Source organism: Ciona robusta, chromosome 8, assembly GCF_009617815.1.
Source record: "Ciona robusta chromosome 8, ASM961781v2".
Taxonomy (NCBI): Eukaryota; Metazoa; Chordata; class Ascidiacea; order Phlebobranchia; family Cionidae; genus Ciona; species Ciona robusta.
In genome coordinates this window covers 7,232,427-7,250,533 of record NC_143242.1, presented here as the reverse complement: position 1 = coordinate 7,250,533, position 18,107 = coordinate 7,232,427, and the positions used below count along the sequence as shown (strand labels likewise).

At 36.1% G+C, this 18,107-nt stretch overlaps 4 protein-coding genes across 4 annotated transcripts; 3 read left to right on the top strand and 1 right to left on the bottom strand.

Annotated features, from left to right (window-relative positions):
- Positions 1–548: 548 nt before the first annotated feature.
- Positions 549–8,240, bottom strand: LOC149732949 (phospholipase A-2-activating protein-like). Its single transcript, XM_089882940.1, has 12 exons — positions 7,966–8,240; positions 7,525–7,721; positions 6,933–7,178; positions 6,500–6,667; positions 6,063–6,178; positions 5,528–5,723; positions 4,960–5,100; positions 4,328–4,555; positions 3,296–3,527; positions 2,501–2,619; positions 1,748–1,891; positions 549–1,416 (listed from the first exon to the last, which is right to left on the bottom strand). The coding sequence occupies exons 1-12, from the start codon at positions 8,100–8,102 to the stop codon at positions 785–787; spliced, it is 2,556 nt and encodes an 851-aa protein (XP_089739066.1). The 5' UTR covers positions 8,103–8,240; the 3' UTR covers positions 549–784.
- A 492-nt stretch (positions 8,241–8,732) lies between these two features.
- On the top strand, positions 8,733–9,940 carry LOC149732948 (essential MCU regulator, mitochondrial-like). The gene has a single exon (XM_089882969.1). It carries the CDS (start codon positions 8,804–8,806, stop codon positions 9,071–9,073), a length of 270 nt encoding a protein of 89 aa, XP_089739095.1. The 5' UTR covers positions 8,733–8,803; the 3' UTR covers positions 9,074–9,940.
- A 29-nt stretch (positions 9,941–9,969) lies between these two features.
- LOC149732947 (adenylyltransferase and sulfurtransferase MOCS3-like) lies at positions 9,970–12,088 on the top strand. The gene has a single exon (XM_089882959.1). The coding sequence runs from the start codon at positions 9,970–9,972 to the stop codon at positions 11,242–11,244; it is 1,275 nt and encodes a 424-aa protein (XP_089739085.1). The 3' UTR covers positions 11,245–12,088.
- A 126-nt stretch (positions 12,089–12,214) lies between these two features.
- LOC149732946 (uncharacterized) lies at positions 12,215–17,291 on the top strand. Its single transcript, XM_089882966.1, has 6 exons — positions 12,215–13,561; positions 14,192–14,342; positions 14,790–14,914; positions 15,175–15,259; positions 15,314–15,377; positions 15,865–17,291. Exons 1-6 carry the CDS (start codon positions 13,470–13,472, stop codon positions 16,134–16,136), a joined length of 789 nt encoding a protein of 262 aa, XP_089739092.1. The 5' UTR covers positions 12,215–13,469; the 3' UTR covers positions 16,137–17,291.
- Positions 17,292–18,107: the final 816 nt, after the last annotated feature.

Here is an 18,107-nt window from a genome sequence, read left to right as displayed (position 1 = left end):
ACGGTCTATGGGAGTCGTGAGAATACGGTTTTACAATTCTTTAAATGTTCTTTGATTACTGCCTAATGAGACGAGAAAATAGAACGAAAAGGTGTCCCATCTTTCCATACTATATCCCACTATATTGAAAACTTGTCCTAAAACAGTACTTCGTACTCAAACTGTATTACGAACCAACTAAGCAATATCTAATATATTAAACAGGTCCTGTCTTAAACTCCGTCGTACAGCTGTAGCTTTAATCAGTCGTAATTAGAATTTGTGAATACATTCCATTGTAGTGGCTACGACTAATGATTCAGACAGGATATGATACGATTGTAGAGTCGCTAACAATGCGATAACCGACCTACTGCAGTATATGCAACTGTAATATGAGATCTGTTGCTGAATGAGAACTGTATTAAATGGTCACAAATTCTTAAACCAGATGTTAATACTAAATGAACAAATGTTGGGTGGGAAGACGCGACATCTTTAGCATTTTCCATCACAAATTTAAGTTATATGCCGACTTTGTCGACTTTATAAACAAATCACACAAGATATGCTAGATACTGCTTTCTATTTGAAACATGAAATAAACACAAAGATTCCAATTCAACTGTACATGAAAATAATCAACTTGTCCAGGTATAGCACGCATTTCAATCGGAATAAATAATAAGCATTGAAATATATAGATAGGAACTTGACACATTGTTACAATGCAGGAGAAATATATATTTTTGAACTTGTTACACTCAGGTTTTCAATGCGAAGATAATTTTTTGGAGAAGGAAATTTACTTTAAAATTTGGACAAGAAATTGGGAGCATTCAGAGATTTTAGGAGTGCTAGAATGAACGTTTGAAGCTTTGTTTACAACTGAAAGAGCATTAAGAGAACATGCTCTCTGTAGCGCCACCTTGTCATCAAAAACTAAAGTTCCAAGTGCCACAAGGTGTCGGAAAAGAGCTTCAGCAACTAAAGCTTGTGGGTTAGATAAATGCTGGAGGATCGCATCTATACAGCGTATGGAAGCTTTTCTACACATATCAGCTATTGAGGGCGTGCTTGTGGATTTAGCTTGTATCAAAACGCTTAGGTTTAGAAACAAAGTTGCAGAAGCTACTTGTATGTTCTTATTGTTGCCAGCAGTGGGTGTTTGGTCGTTCGGTAGAAATGAACAAACTGCGTCAATTATTTCAACACATCCAGCTAGAATGAAAGCATCTCCGTCCAAAGTTTTGAACAAGTTGTTTAAAATTCGAATCGAGATTAAACGATTAGTCGGCACTAATGGACTCGTACCACGGATATGACTCAGCAGAATTAGGAGAAGATCCTTTGCTCTGTCGTGGCAGATTTGCTGAGTCACATAGGGTTGGCAGGAAATCGAGAATCGCAAAAGGTCAAGAACAGGAAACACAAATTCTAGTGGAAAAATAAATTGAATAAGATTGTTGGGGTATTCTTATAGAATACACATCACCCCAGTTTTAATGGGATACTGAAGCAATATTTAATTTTTTTGTAACTTTTTACATTGTTTTTTTTGTATATTAGTCTTGTGATTTTGATCGTTTGCTTAAGTGCTAAATGTTCTTGTACAAAGTAAAAAGTTTGTCTAGACGCTACATTCAACGTAAGTAACACCCTGAGTGTTGGGGTAATAGCCCAAAATCTTGTCTAAATCTCTAGATCTTTACTCCAGGACCTCACCCATATATAATACAAGACATATGTACAAGCAATAACAGCCTACCTTCCTTCCAGTGTAAAGCTTTCCACAGAAACTCAACGTCACTTGCGCTGGGTGTCGTGGTAACTTCGGTAAATCGCTTGAAGCATTCAATATCAGATTCAGAAACATCATTTCCACTTTTCTCCCCAAATTCCCTCAACTTACCTAAAGAACCAAAACACAAATATTGCATTTATTGATGTGTGTAAAAATATTAAAAGCAAAGTAGAGAATGAACAGTTTGTGCAACTTGTTAGATATTTAGAAAACAAGATTAAGGGCACAGTTGGCTCATTACTCCGACACCCAGAGTGGTGCAACCCATTTTGTGACCACTAGGTTGGAGCAATGTTCGCTAGTTGTTTTGCCCAATGACATATACATCGCCAATGGTATCAGTATTAGGCATCAAATCCAGTATTCTTTAGTTGTGATGCATTCACCTAACCAATATTTTTTGGTGTTTGAAAAATGGTCCAACTTTGGCCTCAATCCCAGGTCCCATGGCATTCCTTGCTGTAGAACCTCACCCAAATAGAATAGAATGTACATATACAATGTTAGGGTAATGTGCCAACTCTGGCCTAAATCCCAGGTTTCATTGCCTGCCTCACTGTAGGACCTCACCCATATAGAATAGAATGTGCATATACAATGTTGGGGTAATGGGCCAACTCTGGCATGAATCCCAAGTCCCATGACGTGCCTCACTGCGGGACCTCACCCATGTAAAATACAAGATTCAAAATCCACATAACATAAAGCCATACTAACCTAACATAGCATTGACGTTACAAGATTCGAACAAAATATATCCAGTCTTAGGGAAGTATGTGTTCTTCTTTATGACATCATCAACTTGCATTGTTTCATCATCATCACCAGGAACGTACCTGACAATAATAATTCAACGTTTGTGTAAAAAATTATATTTTTTAGGAAATTTGGGAGTTACATAACATGCAGGCAACCAAGACAAGATATAAAACAAGAAGCAACATATTGTGAAAGATGGAGTAATGAGCGAACAACATAGGCCTACATCTCAGGTTCCATGGCATTCCTTACTGTAGGACCTCACCCATATAGAATCGAATGTGCATAAACAATGTTGGAGTAATGGGCCAACTCTGGCCTACACCTCAGGTCCCATGGCATTCCTTACTGTAGGACCTCACCCATATAGAGTAGAATGTGCATATACAATGTTGGGGTAATGGGCCAACTCTGGCCTAAATCCCAGGTTCCATGACATGCCTCGCTGTAGGACCTCACCCATATAGAATAGAATGTGAATAAACAATGTTGGGGTAATGGGCCAACTCTGGCCTAAATCCCAGGTTCCATTGCATGCCTCACTGTAGGACCTCACCCATATAGAATCGAATGTGCATATACAATGTTAGGGTAATGGGCCAACTCTGGCCTAAATCCCAGGACCCATGACATACATGCTATAGGAATATAGAACCTCACCCATATAGAATGCTTGGAGACGCCAACAGCATGCTTGAACATTACCAATCAATAACAAAACCACAAATACTTAACCCCGCAAATTTACCCCACCTTGAAGGATCCAACATTTGGTCGTTGAGTGGGGCTGAGGGGTTTCCCCAATTTCCCCCTTCTGCACCCGCAGTGGGGCGGTATCGACCCCCTCCAGTAAATGGGTCTATACCCCCTTGTGGCCCCTGGGTACCATTGCTGTCAGGTCTATACCTCCCAGCCCCAGTATATGGGTCAGCACCCCCTTCCGTGCTGGTGGATTCCGATGCATTAGGTTGGTACCTCCCACCACCTATAAAGGAAAATGAACATAAATACTGCTGGATGGAATATAACAGACATTATAGGAGCAGTGATTACATTTGAATACCTAGGACCAGGATCATAAACAATGCTAGATATGATGGCAATATCATTTACAGCAAAATCATAGATTGTAGTAACAGACCAACTCTGGTCTAAACCATAAGTCCCTTGACAGCCTCGCTGTGTAGGATATATGTAAAGAAAGATAGTCAGTATTTTAATGTAATAAACCAAACCTAGTGTAACGAATTTTTATTTAATTAGCAACCTTATTCAAATAGAATGCAATCATCATTAAACACACCATAATATAAACTAAAATACACATTTAGCCAGCATAACATAATAGGAGTAAAACTGAAGCACTAAACGGTGAACTACATAACTAACTGCTGCACGAGGAGTAGAACTGAAACACTAAACAGTAAACTGCAGCACACGAGAAAAGAACCAAATACAAGGAATGCGTTAACACGCGCGGCACCGCAAACACGTAACTAATAATTAGGCGAGTACTGGAACAAAGGAATGCGAGAACAGAACTAGGGACCACAACAAAGAATCTAGCGTAACAGGACAGGGGAATGAAGAATACGGTTATAAACACGTTGATCGTCACACTAGTCTAAATATCAGGTCACTTGGTGTCAATGCTGATTGACCTCACCCTTGTATAATATGTAGAGAGAAAAGTAATAGACCAAATTTAAAGTTGTAGGATTTGACCAATACACAAGCAATAACCTTACATTAGTAGATGAACCCACAATACAACAGGACACTAACCAGTAAAAGGGTCTGCATACTCTGATGGCTTCCCATACCCAATTTCAGCACCCTTGGTGTTATCCATTATAAAGTTGGCTATGGTGTCAAGGTGGGCTTGACTTAGATTCTGGTCATCTATAAACTTTTGAGCAGCAAACCATGGATCCTCAGTTAAGTTGTATGGAAGGTTCAAAGGAGGTTTTCCATCTTCGTTGTCAATTGTGAACACATAATCATATTCCTTGCCTGGAAATAAAAATGCAATGAGGGTTTTTGTTGTGGTTGGGGTAATAGGGCCTTGCTGTAGGATCCCACCCATATAAAACAGAATGTGCATATACAAAGCTGGGTAATGGGCAACTCTGGCCTAAATCCCAGGTCCCATGGCGTGCCCTGCTGTAGGACCTCACCCATATAAAATAGAATGTCCATATACAATGTTGGGGAAATGGACCGACTATGACATATGAGCATACTAAATAAAAATGTTTAACCATAAGAGAACAATGGTCTTTTAGACGCTTGGGCCAAAAAAGGCTGTAGACGCTTTAGAGCAGAGTATCGAAATGTGAAACTATATTATAGTGATAAATGCACAAGGTGGTACTAGCCGACTTGGTATGGTATTACAAGTTCACATCTATCCTTACCTTGGTACATTGTCTTCTTCCCTGTAGCATTAGAACCAACCACGTCACCAACTTTCATCCATTTACCATCAGCAGCGTTCCATTGGTAAGCTTCCACCACTGCATCATGTCGTAACATCAGTGTTTGGCCATCTTTTTCACCTAAGTTTGTAGTGTGTTGTACAATATGTGAAACCATCGTATATATTAATACAAATATATATACTATTAACCAAATCATTACCTAATTACCATTAGTGAAAAAGATCTTTTTCAACCAAAACACAGTATCATGAACCAAAACACAGTATTATAAACCAAAACACAGTATCATGAACCAAAACACAGTATTATAAACCAAAACACAGTATCATGAACCAAAACACAGTATCCTAAACCAAAAAGATGCTATAGGAAAAATGCATCACAATCAAAAAAAATCAAATCACAATCATTGCTGTACATTGCGAACCCTCTGCTGCTTTCTAAACCCTAGTTGGTCCTCGGACCTCAGATTGGGAACCGCAGATATATACCAACACCATAGCCTTGCACATTTGATATGCATTGAACACTGCTCAGTGCTTACCTTGTTTTTCAAGAGCTTCACGTCCAGGAAGATCATTCACAGCTAAGTCACCAAGTTGGTTTCCTTCTTGTGATATCCTTGAGTTGGACAATTCCTTTTCGTATGCAGAACATTCTTCCAGTGTTGCCGCCCGATCGTGTGAACGAGTGAATATTCTTATTGTGGCATCACTGCTCCCAAATGCGATATCATCATTCTGTTTAAAACAACTTGATTAATTAGGAAAAAATGCAAATTTTTATATACTGAGTTATGCTATTCTATATGGGTAAAGTCAATGTTAGAAAACCAAAATTTAGGCCAAATTTGGCGCATTACCCCTGATAATATTTCATATAAAATAATCTAAAAACACTTCTTGCCATTATACTGTTGTAGGAAAACAGCACTTTTCCCACTAATGCAAAACATAAGTTACATAACATGTAGCCCAACAACCTGTAATATAAGTTAAAAAAAAATTAAAAAATACTTCAGGGTTCAGGCGTATAAATTGTTGCTAAAACACTCATAAGTTACATAACATATGAATTACCTCAAGCGTAACAACATCCCACACACTTTGAGCAGGGGTTGCAATACTTTGTGTGGGGTTGGTTTCATTTACTCGCCAAACTTTGACGCTCCTATCTTCACTGCTTGTTACAAACTCTATAAAGATTCATATTTAAGTTTATGTGACTGAGGTAATGGGACAACTCCAACCATAGGCAGCACGTTTTATAAAACAAAATTTGGGATTAGGAACCTCATAATCTACTATTCAATATACTTTAGCTTGGATTGTTTACGCAGACACCTAACAGCAGTACATTTAAGGTTGCCTAGCATGCCATAGGCGCTAAAATCACAGTATTCTATATGGGTGAGGTCTTTGGGGACCTGGGATCTAGGCCAGATTTGGCCTATTACCTCAGAAAAAATAACAGTAACAAAAATATATGACAGTGAATAGAGAACACTTTAATATACCTTGGCCATCATTTAACACGGTGACCGAATACACAAAGTTAGAGTGGCCGTAATATGTTTGTAAGCATTGTCCATCAATCGACCATCTCCTTATAGTAGCGTCGTTTGAACAAGATAGAAATTGTTCCGATGACAGAGCTGCTAATCCACGAACACAGTCTGTGTGGCCTGAAAATATGTGGACAAAAAAAAGAGCAAATTGTTTAACTTATATTTATAAGTAAAGTTGCGAAGATAAAATTCTTCAAAACAATGAATAGAAGGGAAAAAGCAACAAAGGACAGTTATTAATAACGCACCAAGAGTAAAATATCCTGGAGTAAAAGTGTCAAGTAAAAACGTGACCACATTTAACTGCTAAATGAAACAAGTGATTTACAACTTAATTTTATTGAATAAACAGCACAAGCTATAAACCCAGTAAAACAAATACCTTTAAATACATTCAAGCATTTTCCAGTCCTCCAAGATCTTATAGTTTTATCGGCAGCAGCAGTAATTACGAGGCCTTGTTGCTTAGGCATTATAATGACATCCCAGACTGCAGCAATATGACCTTGCATCACCATGGCGCATTTGCCTTCATTCATCGCACTTGTATCCATCAACCATAACCTTGCACTTTTATCCCACGAACCACTGACCAGGGTTCCAAACTTACCAACAGCCAATGAAGAGACTAAACAAAAGACATGTTATAGCTAAGTCTAACATGTTAGGGTAATGGGCCAACTAGGCTCTATAAGCTATTCTATGTCCCGTGGTGTGCTTTGTCGTAGGTGCTCATCTATATAAACTAGACTAGGCTGGCTGCCATATTAAGCCATCAAATCAGAATAGCATAAATATTTTTACAGGTTTTAATAACTTTCAATTATCAATCTTGCTTGAGTCACAATTACTTCTGTGCACAGTGTGTTAACATCCAAGGGTATAAAGCCCTTCTTAGTTAGATCAAAATTTTCTATTAATTTGCCCACAAACTTACATCCATGTATAAATAAATGTATAAAATATAAATCTACCTGAGTTTGAATGTCCAGCTAATACCATTATGGGTTCAGAGGCACCGGGTAAATAAACATGAATATTGTGGTCATTGCTTCCAGTGAATATGAGACCATCGGGGTAGATTTCATTCGCTGCATTCATTACAGCGATACACGACACAAAGTTCTTGTGGCCTTTGAATACTTGTTGTTGTTGGAAACCAGTAGAATTACTGGGAAATAAAAAAATTTGATTAGATATACAATATATAACTTTTTGATGAAAAATTATAATGAGTTTAGGGTATTAGCATGGGCATGTGTGGTAGAATTCAATGATTTTTAAAAAGGGTAAATATTATTCAGTGTGTAAAAATTAAAAAGTTCATGAAAACGCATGTTTGCCGTTTCAATTCCAATATACTGCAATAAGAGATACTTAATTATAATTTAATGTATTACAACACAAATGAATACCTTTCTGGTACCCATAGCTTCGCAGTTTGATCCCGAGACGACGAGAGGAAACTATTTGGAGGATTTGACGTCGGACATAATCCTCTAACGTCAGCTTCATGGCCACGAATTGTACATTCATATTTGAAAGCCTTCATATTAATACACAAGACACTAACTTGACTTATACTTGAATTGCAACACAAAACTGAAACAGGAACTATATTATAGCAGAAAGAAGACTTCTTAAAAACGGAACAAAAGATTTTCGAAACTCTGTTTCATAACCCCGGTATTCCCCGGTTAACGATTAAAAGAAGTTTCCCTTTGTTGTGATTACGTCATAATGACGTATTAAAAATTTTAAATTAATTGACAGGTCTACAGTTTATTTTTAAAACTTAGGTGTGTTGCTTGGGAAAAAACATTTAAAACTATTTTGTGTATTACGCTTTACCCGTAGTAGCAATGCACTTATGCGCAACAATATGGCGGTCACGTTTGATTGATTTTTTGATTGATTGATAAAAACTTTTAGTTCAGAAACATCAAGGAAAGTAGTTTTGTGTTGTATGTTCTGTTTTACCGAGTTTTGAAGTCAAAAATGGTACAATAAATCTGAATTTGGTATGTATTTAAGTCGTACAAGAATATATTTACAATTTTAGACAAAAGTAGGTCTTTTATTCGTTACATCATTTGTCTAAGTTTTAAGCAGGAAAACGTCGCTAGTTCACAAGTTTTTTTCGTGTCTAAACAACGTTTCTAATAAATAAATACAAGTCGTACATCATACTGTATATTTTATAGGTTATATTTAATTCCTATAGTATTTTAAGTTGCTCAAAAAAAAGCTAAAATGAGCCAAACACTGTTTCGCATTCTTCGTTCGAATAAACTAATTCAAGCCCAAGCAGTCAAACCAATTATCAACAAAACCACTCGTTCAGTTTTCCAAACATCAACTGGAGCTCTGCTTTCCAAGCCAAAGACGGAACCTCTTGGGCTCCTCAAGTGTTTCGTCATTATCACCCCGTTCATGTACCTCGGAGGGATGGCATCTATGACCGGAGCTAGTCTGCTCGAAGACTACGATATCTTCGTTCCAGAAGACGATGATGATGACTAAGCAATTATCTAGTGATGACTAATACTTATTTTAAACAATAACTGTTTTTTTAAAACAATATTTTTCAAACAATGACTATATTTTCAAAACAACATTATTTAAACCAATGTCGAAGAGTTATTTTAACGAAATGATGCTTTATTAAAATTGATGTCTTGGGGTTATTTATATCACTACAGTGATTATGTATTTTAGGTCAACAAACTATTTAATGTGTTTCGTCAATGTAGCCTATTTGCACTTCATAAATTATTATCTGTATTCTGTAGATGTACTTGTGCTGTTTGATGTAATTTCTGTTACACAAAGATAAAACAAAATTTCCTATCAGCCAGAATCTCCAATTTTAGTTTTGTTCCAATAAAATCAACTTCCAGTTCCCTGGAGCCCAATCCTATTAGTAGCACTTTAAGTTAATAGCACCCTGGGTGTTGGGGTAATTGGCCAACTCTGGCCTAAATCTCAGGCCCATGTCATGCTACCCTGCACGGCCCAAATAGAACAAAAGATTAAAATAGATGTTGTGGAACTGTATTAAGATTTATTGATTCTGCTCCAAGTTCTATTAATCCTTATTACAAGTTATAGCAATGTTAAAATGATAATTTCAGATCATAATAAATATATTGTTTCCCGTTGTGGTAAAGCAGTTACATATGAGTTTACTGTGATCAGTTTGGCAGTTTTATGGTTGTGTTATCTTTAAAAAATATGAAAGTAAAATGGTCCTAATCTATTAGCAACCAATATACCTATTCTGTGTGCTGTCTTTATTACAACTGTAATATGTTGGTTTTGGTTTAATATTTTTATTATTTTGCATGGTTTATATTCAAAATTAATTATGTTCTGTTTGTTTTCATTTAGGCTCAATCTTCAATTACTATTAAATTAAAATGGACCAGGAGAATATATCAAGATACAGCCGGCAACTTATAATGCCTGAGATCGGGGTGAAAGGTCAACTTCAGTTGAAAGATTCTTCCATCTTGATAATAGGAGCAGGAGGACTTGGTTGTCCAGCTATCCAGTATCTTGTAGCGGCTGGAACTGGACAGATTGGGATCGTTGATTGCGATGAAGTCGAACTGAGCAACTTGCATCGGCAGATCTTACATACTGAAGCAAAAGCTGAAAGAAAAATGAGGAAAACATCGTCAGCAGCTGAAGCAGCATTGCAGCTTAACTCTAAGGTTAAAGTTGATGAATATTGTTTGCAATTGGATCGAGAAAATGCCCTTGGAATTGTTGGTAAATATGATGTTGTTTTAGATGCTACTGATAATGTTCCATCGAGGTATCTTATCAATGATGTTTGTGTTGTATTGAATAAACCACTTGTATCAGGAAGTGCTTTGAGATGGGAAGGCCAGTTAACAACTTATCATTTTCATAATAAAGAAGAGAATACATACGGTCCTTGTTATAGATGTTTGTATCCTAAACCTCCGCCCCCAGAAACTGTAACTAACTGCTCAGATGGTGGAGTCATTGGTGTCATACCAGGGATCATTGGCTGCATGCAGTCGCTTGAAGCAATTAAAATAATTGTCGGTGTAAGTCCCTCATATAATCAAAAGCTTTTAGTCTTCGATGGTTTGTATGGCGCATTCAGAACAATTAAGTTACGTGGTGCACAAGAAACTTGCGCTGTGTGCGGGAAGGACCCTTCAATAACTGCTAATAATCTACCAAATTATGAGGAGTTTTGTGGAACTGCTGCAACAGATAAATGCCTCAAATTAAACATATTGAACTCAGAAGAAAGAATTTCCGCGATGGAATATAAAGACTTGTATGTTGATAGGAAGAAACCTCATGTTTTAGTTGACGTTCGTTCTGAAATTGAAATGGAAATTTGTGCTTTGCCAAACTCCATAAATGTTCCAATAAAGGTTTTTGAACGCTGTCAGAGAATTGTAAAAGGTGGAAATAATGTGAATGTTAAAGAACTGAATACACGACTAGATAAAGCAGTTCAAGATGCCGAAGTCAAAGATGATGAAAAATTACAAGTTTTCGTTGTTTGTCGATTAGGTAATGACTCGCAAAAAGCTGTTGAAATAATGAAGAAGCACGTAACTTTACCATCAAATATTAATGTACGAGATATTAAGGGTGGTTTGCTAGCTTGGTCAAATAGTGTTGATAAATCTTTTCCAAGATACTGATCACAGTGATCACTACTAGTATATGTCTGATACATTGAATAAATGAATGAATAAATGTAAGATTATGTTATTTCTGCTACCAGACGTAACTTAATATAGAGTTTTTTGCGACCTCATTATAAAAACATCAATTTTATTCCAACGTTTTGTATTCGTTTGGTAAAACTTCATCAGGGTTTGACACCACAACATAGAGCATGTAATGTTGAAAAAGCCGTTGCTATAAAATTACTGATTTTATAACTAAGGTGTCAAAACTTTTAAATTATAAACCATTTGAACATTAGTTTATTTGGTTATTTTATACATATTCCTAAGTTCGCATATTGGCTCCCTAGTACTCTGCACTGTTTTATAAAATTGCATCATGACACTTACACTGCTGCATAAGTTCAGCTGTCACTATATTTGTTAGAAAATTATACAATTTGATGTTCTTTACCAAGTACTTAGTTAGGACAAGAGACCTTTTAGTTTCTGTTCCTTCACACCCCTTTTGGACCTTTTGGTTTCTGTTCCTTCACACCCTGCCTGCTCTGCTGTGTTCTATAAGTAGAAAATTGCAATCCTTATACACTACTACACAAGTTGGCTACTTGTATAATCAATGGAAAATTTAAGATTTGTCATTCTCTATATACGTGCTAATAGTTGAATTATTATAAAGCAATCTAGCATCCCCCACCCCCACTGCCAAAACCGAGTTAAATACCCTACAATGTTTGCTTGCTTGCCGAAATAAATGATGCCTTTTTTGCAACTATTTATGGGACCTTTTGCAACTATTTTAATGACCTATGAATAAGTTCCATTGACATTGAAATAAACTGAATATTAAATCAAGTATATATAGTTTTTATTCCTGCCCATAAATATGTGAAATTAACTTATTTTATGAGCTACAAGCATGTGTTGATGGTTTTATGGTTTCAATTTGGGTAAAACAGAAATGTAAGTTACAATTACACAGAGGATCATGCATTGTTATCATTTAGGTTGCTTCTATAAGAAGCGTGTTATGCTGCAGCCCCAGTACAAACTGATAATGCAGATAATGCGGTAGCATAAAATTTACCACAACATTATGGAATTGCCCCACTGTTATTTGTAACTACGGCAGAAAAAACTAAGTAGGCTATTACAGTTATTTCAAATGTATGTTCAATACTTTTAAGTGTGTGATTGCATCTTAAAAACAGGCATTTGGTAAATTGCCGTGGTAGGTTGGGCCTCCATAGCAATTCTGTTGCTGAGGGGTGAATTTTATGAGTTGCTGGCGTTACATATATAACAGTGTTACATAAGATCCAGTTAATCATATACAGCTTGACAAAAAAGGTACACAGTCGTAAATGTGGTTGCAAGGCCCAACTATTAATCATTACATGAGAGCATTGCACCAAACAATTACTGCAAACAAATGCAATGCATAAGTGTAATGTTTGATAAAGAGATGTTTGACATAATATTTAATTTTAAATCAGACCAGTTGATTCAATCCAGGCAAGGCTAGAGCTAAGAGCATCCAGAATTAAGTACAGGCTACTGGCATCAGTTAGTACATGATATATAACCTACCAGTGCTTATAAGAGTTCACCATGAATCAAGTTGGATCAGGCAATCTAAAAATACTTTTTATTAGTATTACAATTTTTACTGTTGTCTTTTTAAACTGCACTCAAGCATATACTTTACACAGAAGTAGATAGTTTTATCACTTATTTTAATGAAGACTTTAATTTACTTCGTTCTTTGACTAAGGAAAAACAATTTTAATAGACTAATTATTGTTTCATGTAAAGTCATTTTTTTCGACTTGCATTAAAAAAAACAGTATTGTTTATTAGTTATAGTCTGTACAAGGTAACTGATTATATTAGTTATTGTTCTTCAGCTGCAACAAAAGGATTTTCAGGCATCGTGATTGAGTTTTTTATTTCCAGAATTACATTTATGTTAATTTTTAGAACCAGCAGTCGATAAACTTCATAAAATTCAATGTTTATTACTTTGTACAGTCTATTACAGGGTGCCAACTAATATTAAGTTATCATAAAATTATTCTTTAGCTTTGGAACAAAGGATTTTCAGGAAACAAGCTTATTATTTCGCATTAGGTTGACTTTTCCATAAATTAATAAATTACTTTTTTACAACTAACTGCCAATAAATTACATAAAAGTTATTGTTTATTGCTCAGTTTATACAAGGTTATTGATTAAACATGGCGAGGTTCTGGTTGTTCATTAATGTTGCGCTACTTCTAATGTGTGCTCAGGGATTAGGTTTGGAATGCAATAAAATTGACCAATGCAGGTACTTTGTATTTAAACAGATAACTTTGTGTTATTTTATTCACATTTTTTTATGAAACCCAGTTCCAGATGTTTTACCTGTTATTTTTAAATGCACAGTTATATTAAAACCATTTCCATTTTAATTTGCTTTTTTGTAATAGTGTAAATTTTATGAAAAATTTTTTACTTGGTTTTTAACTACTTTATATAACTCCATTCTCTCTTGCTCTTCGCTATTGTGACCGAAGAGACAAGATAAACCTAATTTACTTCATTCCTAATTACATTTGGGACCCACTTCAAGCAGCACGATTATACCTTTATGTTAAAACATAAAACAAGTTGTTGGTTATGAGATTTAATGTATTTCATAAACTTTGTACAAGCGCTGTGGCTCAGTAGTTAGGCGCTTGCATTGTGACCAAAGGATTCCGGGTTCGATGCCTGACGCTGCTACTATTGTGGGCGTATGTGTCCTTGGGCAAGACACTTAAATTAATTTACATACATGGTAACTCATAAGAAAACACGATATGTTTAATCAGAACACCCGTAATATAACGACTGTCTTTGCCCCGCCTAGCGAGGATAGATAAAGCAAATTCCATTTGTTCATTCAAACTGTCAGCCATACTTATTTTATTTATAGGTGTCAGATGTCCGATGGTTCTGGTATCATCAATTTAAAAAGCATCGGTCGCCAAGACAACGTCCCACGATGGACAATTAACGCTGGTTGGTGGACGTTTCGCTACAACCCTTGCTATGCGTTTACTTCAGTACAATTTACTGGACTTGCAGTAAGTTGTGGATTAAATGTCTTGATATGATGTATCTACACTATAGCGAGGTTCTACAAAGTTGATATGACGTTAAGAATCATCATTGATGTTTTTAAACTATGTTGGCAAGGACATGGGATTTAGTCCAGGTTTGGTCTATTGATATAGTAGGGTGGAAAGACGGGCCACCTTTAGAACACAATACCTAAATTTCCTGATGGTGTTTTAAACAATTATCAACGGTATGTGGGAGTCGCGACGTTATGGATTTATAATTCTTTAAACGTTCTTTGTTTACTACCAAACGGGACGAGAAATAAACCTAAATAGTGTCCCATCTTCCCCCACCCTACTGTATACCGTGTTATGCCTGGTAGTAACAGTAGCAAAACTCCCAATTGCGAATCTTAGCAAATATTTTCAACAAATTGTATGCTGTCAAACAGTATATTTGTTATCTTTCAGGTTCATCAAATTGACAGCAACACGTTAACTGAGGAATACAACCTCGGTTTACAATCTACCGAGTCATTCTCATACAACGTCACAGATGGCGTTTCTATAAGTTACCTATCCCATGATAGCTTACGGTATGTACGCCGGTGTCGTGCGCATGTGCAGTGGCGTTGTGGCGCATGCGCAATAGAGTCCCGTACAAATTTAACGGCCCGAACAAATAAGTCACGGCACCGCCATCGTATTTAACGTGTATGCCCCAACGGAAAGTCTCGGTGTCTACTTTTAGACAGACCTGCGTAACGACGGACGCTATGACACGGGTTTTCTTTCCCTTGCTCTCCATATAGAAAAATCTCTTCTGCGCAGTTTTTTAATTATCTTTCGTTTTCAGAAAATCCCGGGTCGCTTTAGCTTGCGAACCTTTGAACACTGACCACGATCTTTTGTTTATAGGGGAACTTATTATTACGGAATATGTGAGTATTATAATAACATAACTTAAACATTGTTTATCTCTGAATTTTTCGCAGGAATTCGTGCTTACTAGTCCCTGTGCGTGTCCAGGTTTATGCGATGATAATGGTGTAATAATACGTAAGTTGCATAGACCTAATTGTTTAATAGGGAGGGGGGAGATGGGACACCTTTTCATACTTTTTCTCGACCCATTCGGTAGTAAACAAAGAACATTGAAAGAACTCTAAAACCGTATCCTCAAGACCCCCATGGGCCGTTGTTAATTGTTTAAAACACGATTAGGAAGTTTAGATATCATGTGCTAAAGGTGTCTCATCTTACCCCCCTATATAAGTATACGCACATGAATATATGCATGAATCTTTTTTACCCCCCCGCATGGCAGGACAACGACAGTCGTTATAACACGGGTGTTCTGCTGGTTCATACACCTCGTGCCCACTTACGAGTTACCACGTACGTAACTTAATAATCCTTGTATGACGGGGCAACGATAGGCGGTATAACACGGGTTTTCTGCTTCACCACATATGTAATTTGACGGTGACTCGAAATAGATGAGCGGTTGTTATATATTTTAAATAAATGTCTTTTCGTATTCTAGCTAAGACGACTACACTGCCAAAGACAACAACCACGCCCAACTCGAATCCAAACGGTAACGATAAATACCATTATTGGAATGATGTTGGTCCCGTCATCGTATCTCTGCTTATTCATGACGTCATAATACTAGTTATCGCGCTCATTGTGATGGCTATTTTGAAATTCGGGTTTGATATCACGTGTTGCTCACGAGGTGGGGCACCAGGAGGGGGTTTCCCTAACCCGGCATCAAATAAAAGCAATCCATATTCTATCTCAACCGATGCATAGAAATATATAATCAGAAAAATGCTTGAAATAGGTAAATAGTATGTTGGGGTAAGATGGCCATTATTTTCATCATATTTAACGTCACCTTTGGTTGCAAGCCATTAATATTTATGGAATAATGTAACCGTATTCTCACGATTCTAAAAGAACGTTGTTAATTGTTAAAAACACGATTGGAAAATATGGGATATTATTTTGCAAACGGTATTTCATCTTACCCCAACCTACTATACATTTATATAAAGATGAATCATCAAAGTTGTAATTAATATAAAGTTATTTTCCGTACATCACGCATATATGTTATGTAGTATGCGTTTATAGCACAAATGTGATCTGCCTTAATTTTTCCATTTCATATACTCTAAGTTTTCATTGTATAAAACCAGTGCAATATTCATGTGAGATTACGTGTTGAAAATGTAAGTTGAGATTTTAAATGCTAATTTTATTTGATAATGTGCAATATTTCATTTAGTGCTTTAATATATTTCACACTTACTTCCATAAACATTGTAAGTGCAATAAATACTATGCGTGTTATATATAAATGATTTATCCTCGCTTGTAATTTGTATAGCCCTTATATACTGTGGGGTAAGATGGAACACCTTTAGCGCACTATATCCAAATATCCTGATCGTGCTTTAAACAATTAACAACGGCCTATGGGAGTCGTGAGGATACGGTTTTATATTTCTTTTGATATTCTTTGTTTACTACCAAATTGGACGAGAAATTAGAATGAATAGGTGTCTCATCTCCCCCACCCTACTATATATTACGTATGATCGTCTTTATTTTAGAATTATAGTAGGGTGGGGGAAGATGGGACACCTTTAGCATATAATATCCAGATATCCTGATCCTGTTTTAAACAATTAACAACAGTCTATGAAGTCGTGAGGATACGGTTTTGTAATTCATTGAATGATCTATGTTTACCACCAGATAGGACGAGGAATGAAAAGGTGTCCAATCTTCCCCCAACCCTACTATAATAAATAGAGCGTATACTGTATTGAGTTGCCACGTATGTATCTTTGTGGATGATTTTACTAAGTTTAAAAGAAAAACCGTTGTGAGCAAATTCTAACTGGTATTTAATAAACTGAAACATTGTAATACGGTATTTATGACCAGTGTAATGTGGGCGCCACAAATTCAAATAGAAATATGTTTAACCTTATATAAATAAAATAGAAACACCGGTATTATTGATTAACAAAATAACGGCTTCCCATACCCATAAGTAACACTGCATATGAAATAGTTACCGATCCGACTGCAGAGCAGTTTGAATGTTTATTCTAGCTTGTTTAATCGACCTTCAGTTAGATAATCGTCATATGACTTAACTTGTTTTGACAGAGAAATCCGCACACTAAGCAATTATTTACAAATCGTAGCTATAAGCATCGACAGCCGTTATTTTGTTAATCAATAATTACCCGTATATCGTTTAAACACCCGGAAAAGTTTATTTGCTGTCTTGATCAGCATATTAGTAATGTATGACACCTATGATGTGTAATGTTGTAACTCAAGTAGTATTTTATTACAGAATAAGCATAGTAAAAGCAATATGTGATAGCAGCCAGTACGATTAAGCCGAGCTATTATGTAGTTTAAAAATTATATAAATATTACGAGAGTAACATTTGGCAATTTGAGTCGTTTTTGTTTTATAAATAGAACTAATTTTTACAAAAAATGTAAAGTTGTAAAAATTAAAACAATGTAAATGTGGAAAAACTTATTATGAATTGGTTTAAGTCTTTATATTTCTTTGTACAATACAAACGCATTATAGACCACATATATAGTAGGGTGAGGGAACACTGTACACCTTTAGCACATAATATCCCAATATTTTGATCGTATTTTAAACAACTAACAACGGTCTATGTGAGTCGTGAGGATACGGTTTTATAATTCTTTTGATGTTCTTTATTGATTACCAAATGGGAC

Bases quoted from the DNA above. Each gene is read 5' to 3' on its own strand.
- LOC149732949 (XM_089882940.1), bottom strand. From the start codon at position 8,102: ATGAAGGCTTTCAAATATGAATGTACAATTCGTGGCCATGAAGCTGAC. The intron at 7,722-7,965 runs GTATTCATTTGT...TTTATTTCCCAG, and splicing joins AAGCTATGGGTACCAGAAAG to TAATTCTACTGGTTTCCAAC. The intron at 1,417-1,747 runs GTAGGCTGTTAT...TTTTTCCACTAG, and splicing joins AGCTTTACACTGGAAGGAAG to AATTTGTGTTTCCTGTTCTT.
- LOC149732948 (XM_089882969.1), top strand. From the start codon at position 8,804: ATGAGCCAAACACTGTTTCGCATTCTTCGTTCGAATAAACTAATTCAA.
- LOC149732947 (XM_089882959.1), top strand. From the start codon at position 9,970: ATGGACCAGGAGAATATATCAAGATACAGCCGGCAACTTATAATGCCT.
- LOC149732946 (XM_089882966.1), top strand. From the start codon at position 13,470: ATGGCGAGGTTCTGGTTGTTCATTAATGTTGCGCTACTTCTAATGTGT. The intron at 14,343-14,789 runs GTAAGTTGTGGA...GTTATCTTTCAG, and splicing joins TACAATTTACTGGACTTGCA to GTTCATCAAATTGACAGCAA. The intron at 15,260-15,313 runs GTGAGTATTATA...AATTTTTCGCAG, and splicing joins AACTTATTATTACGGAATAT to GAATTCGTGCTTACTAGTCC.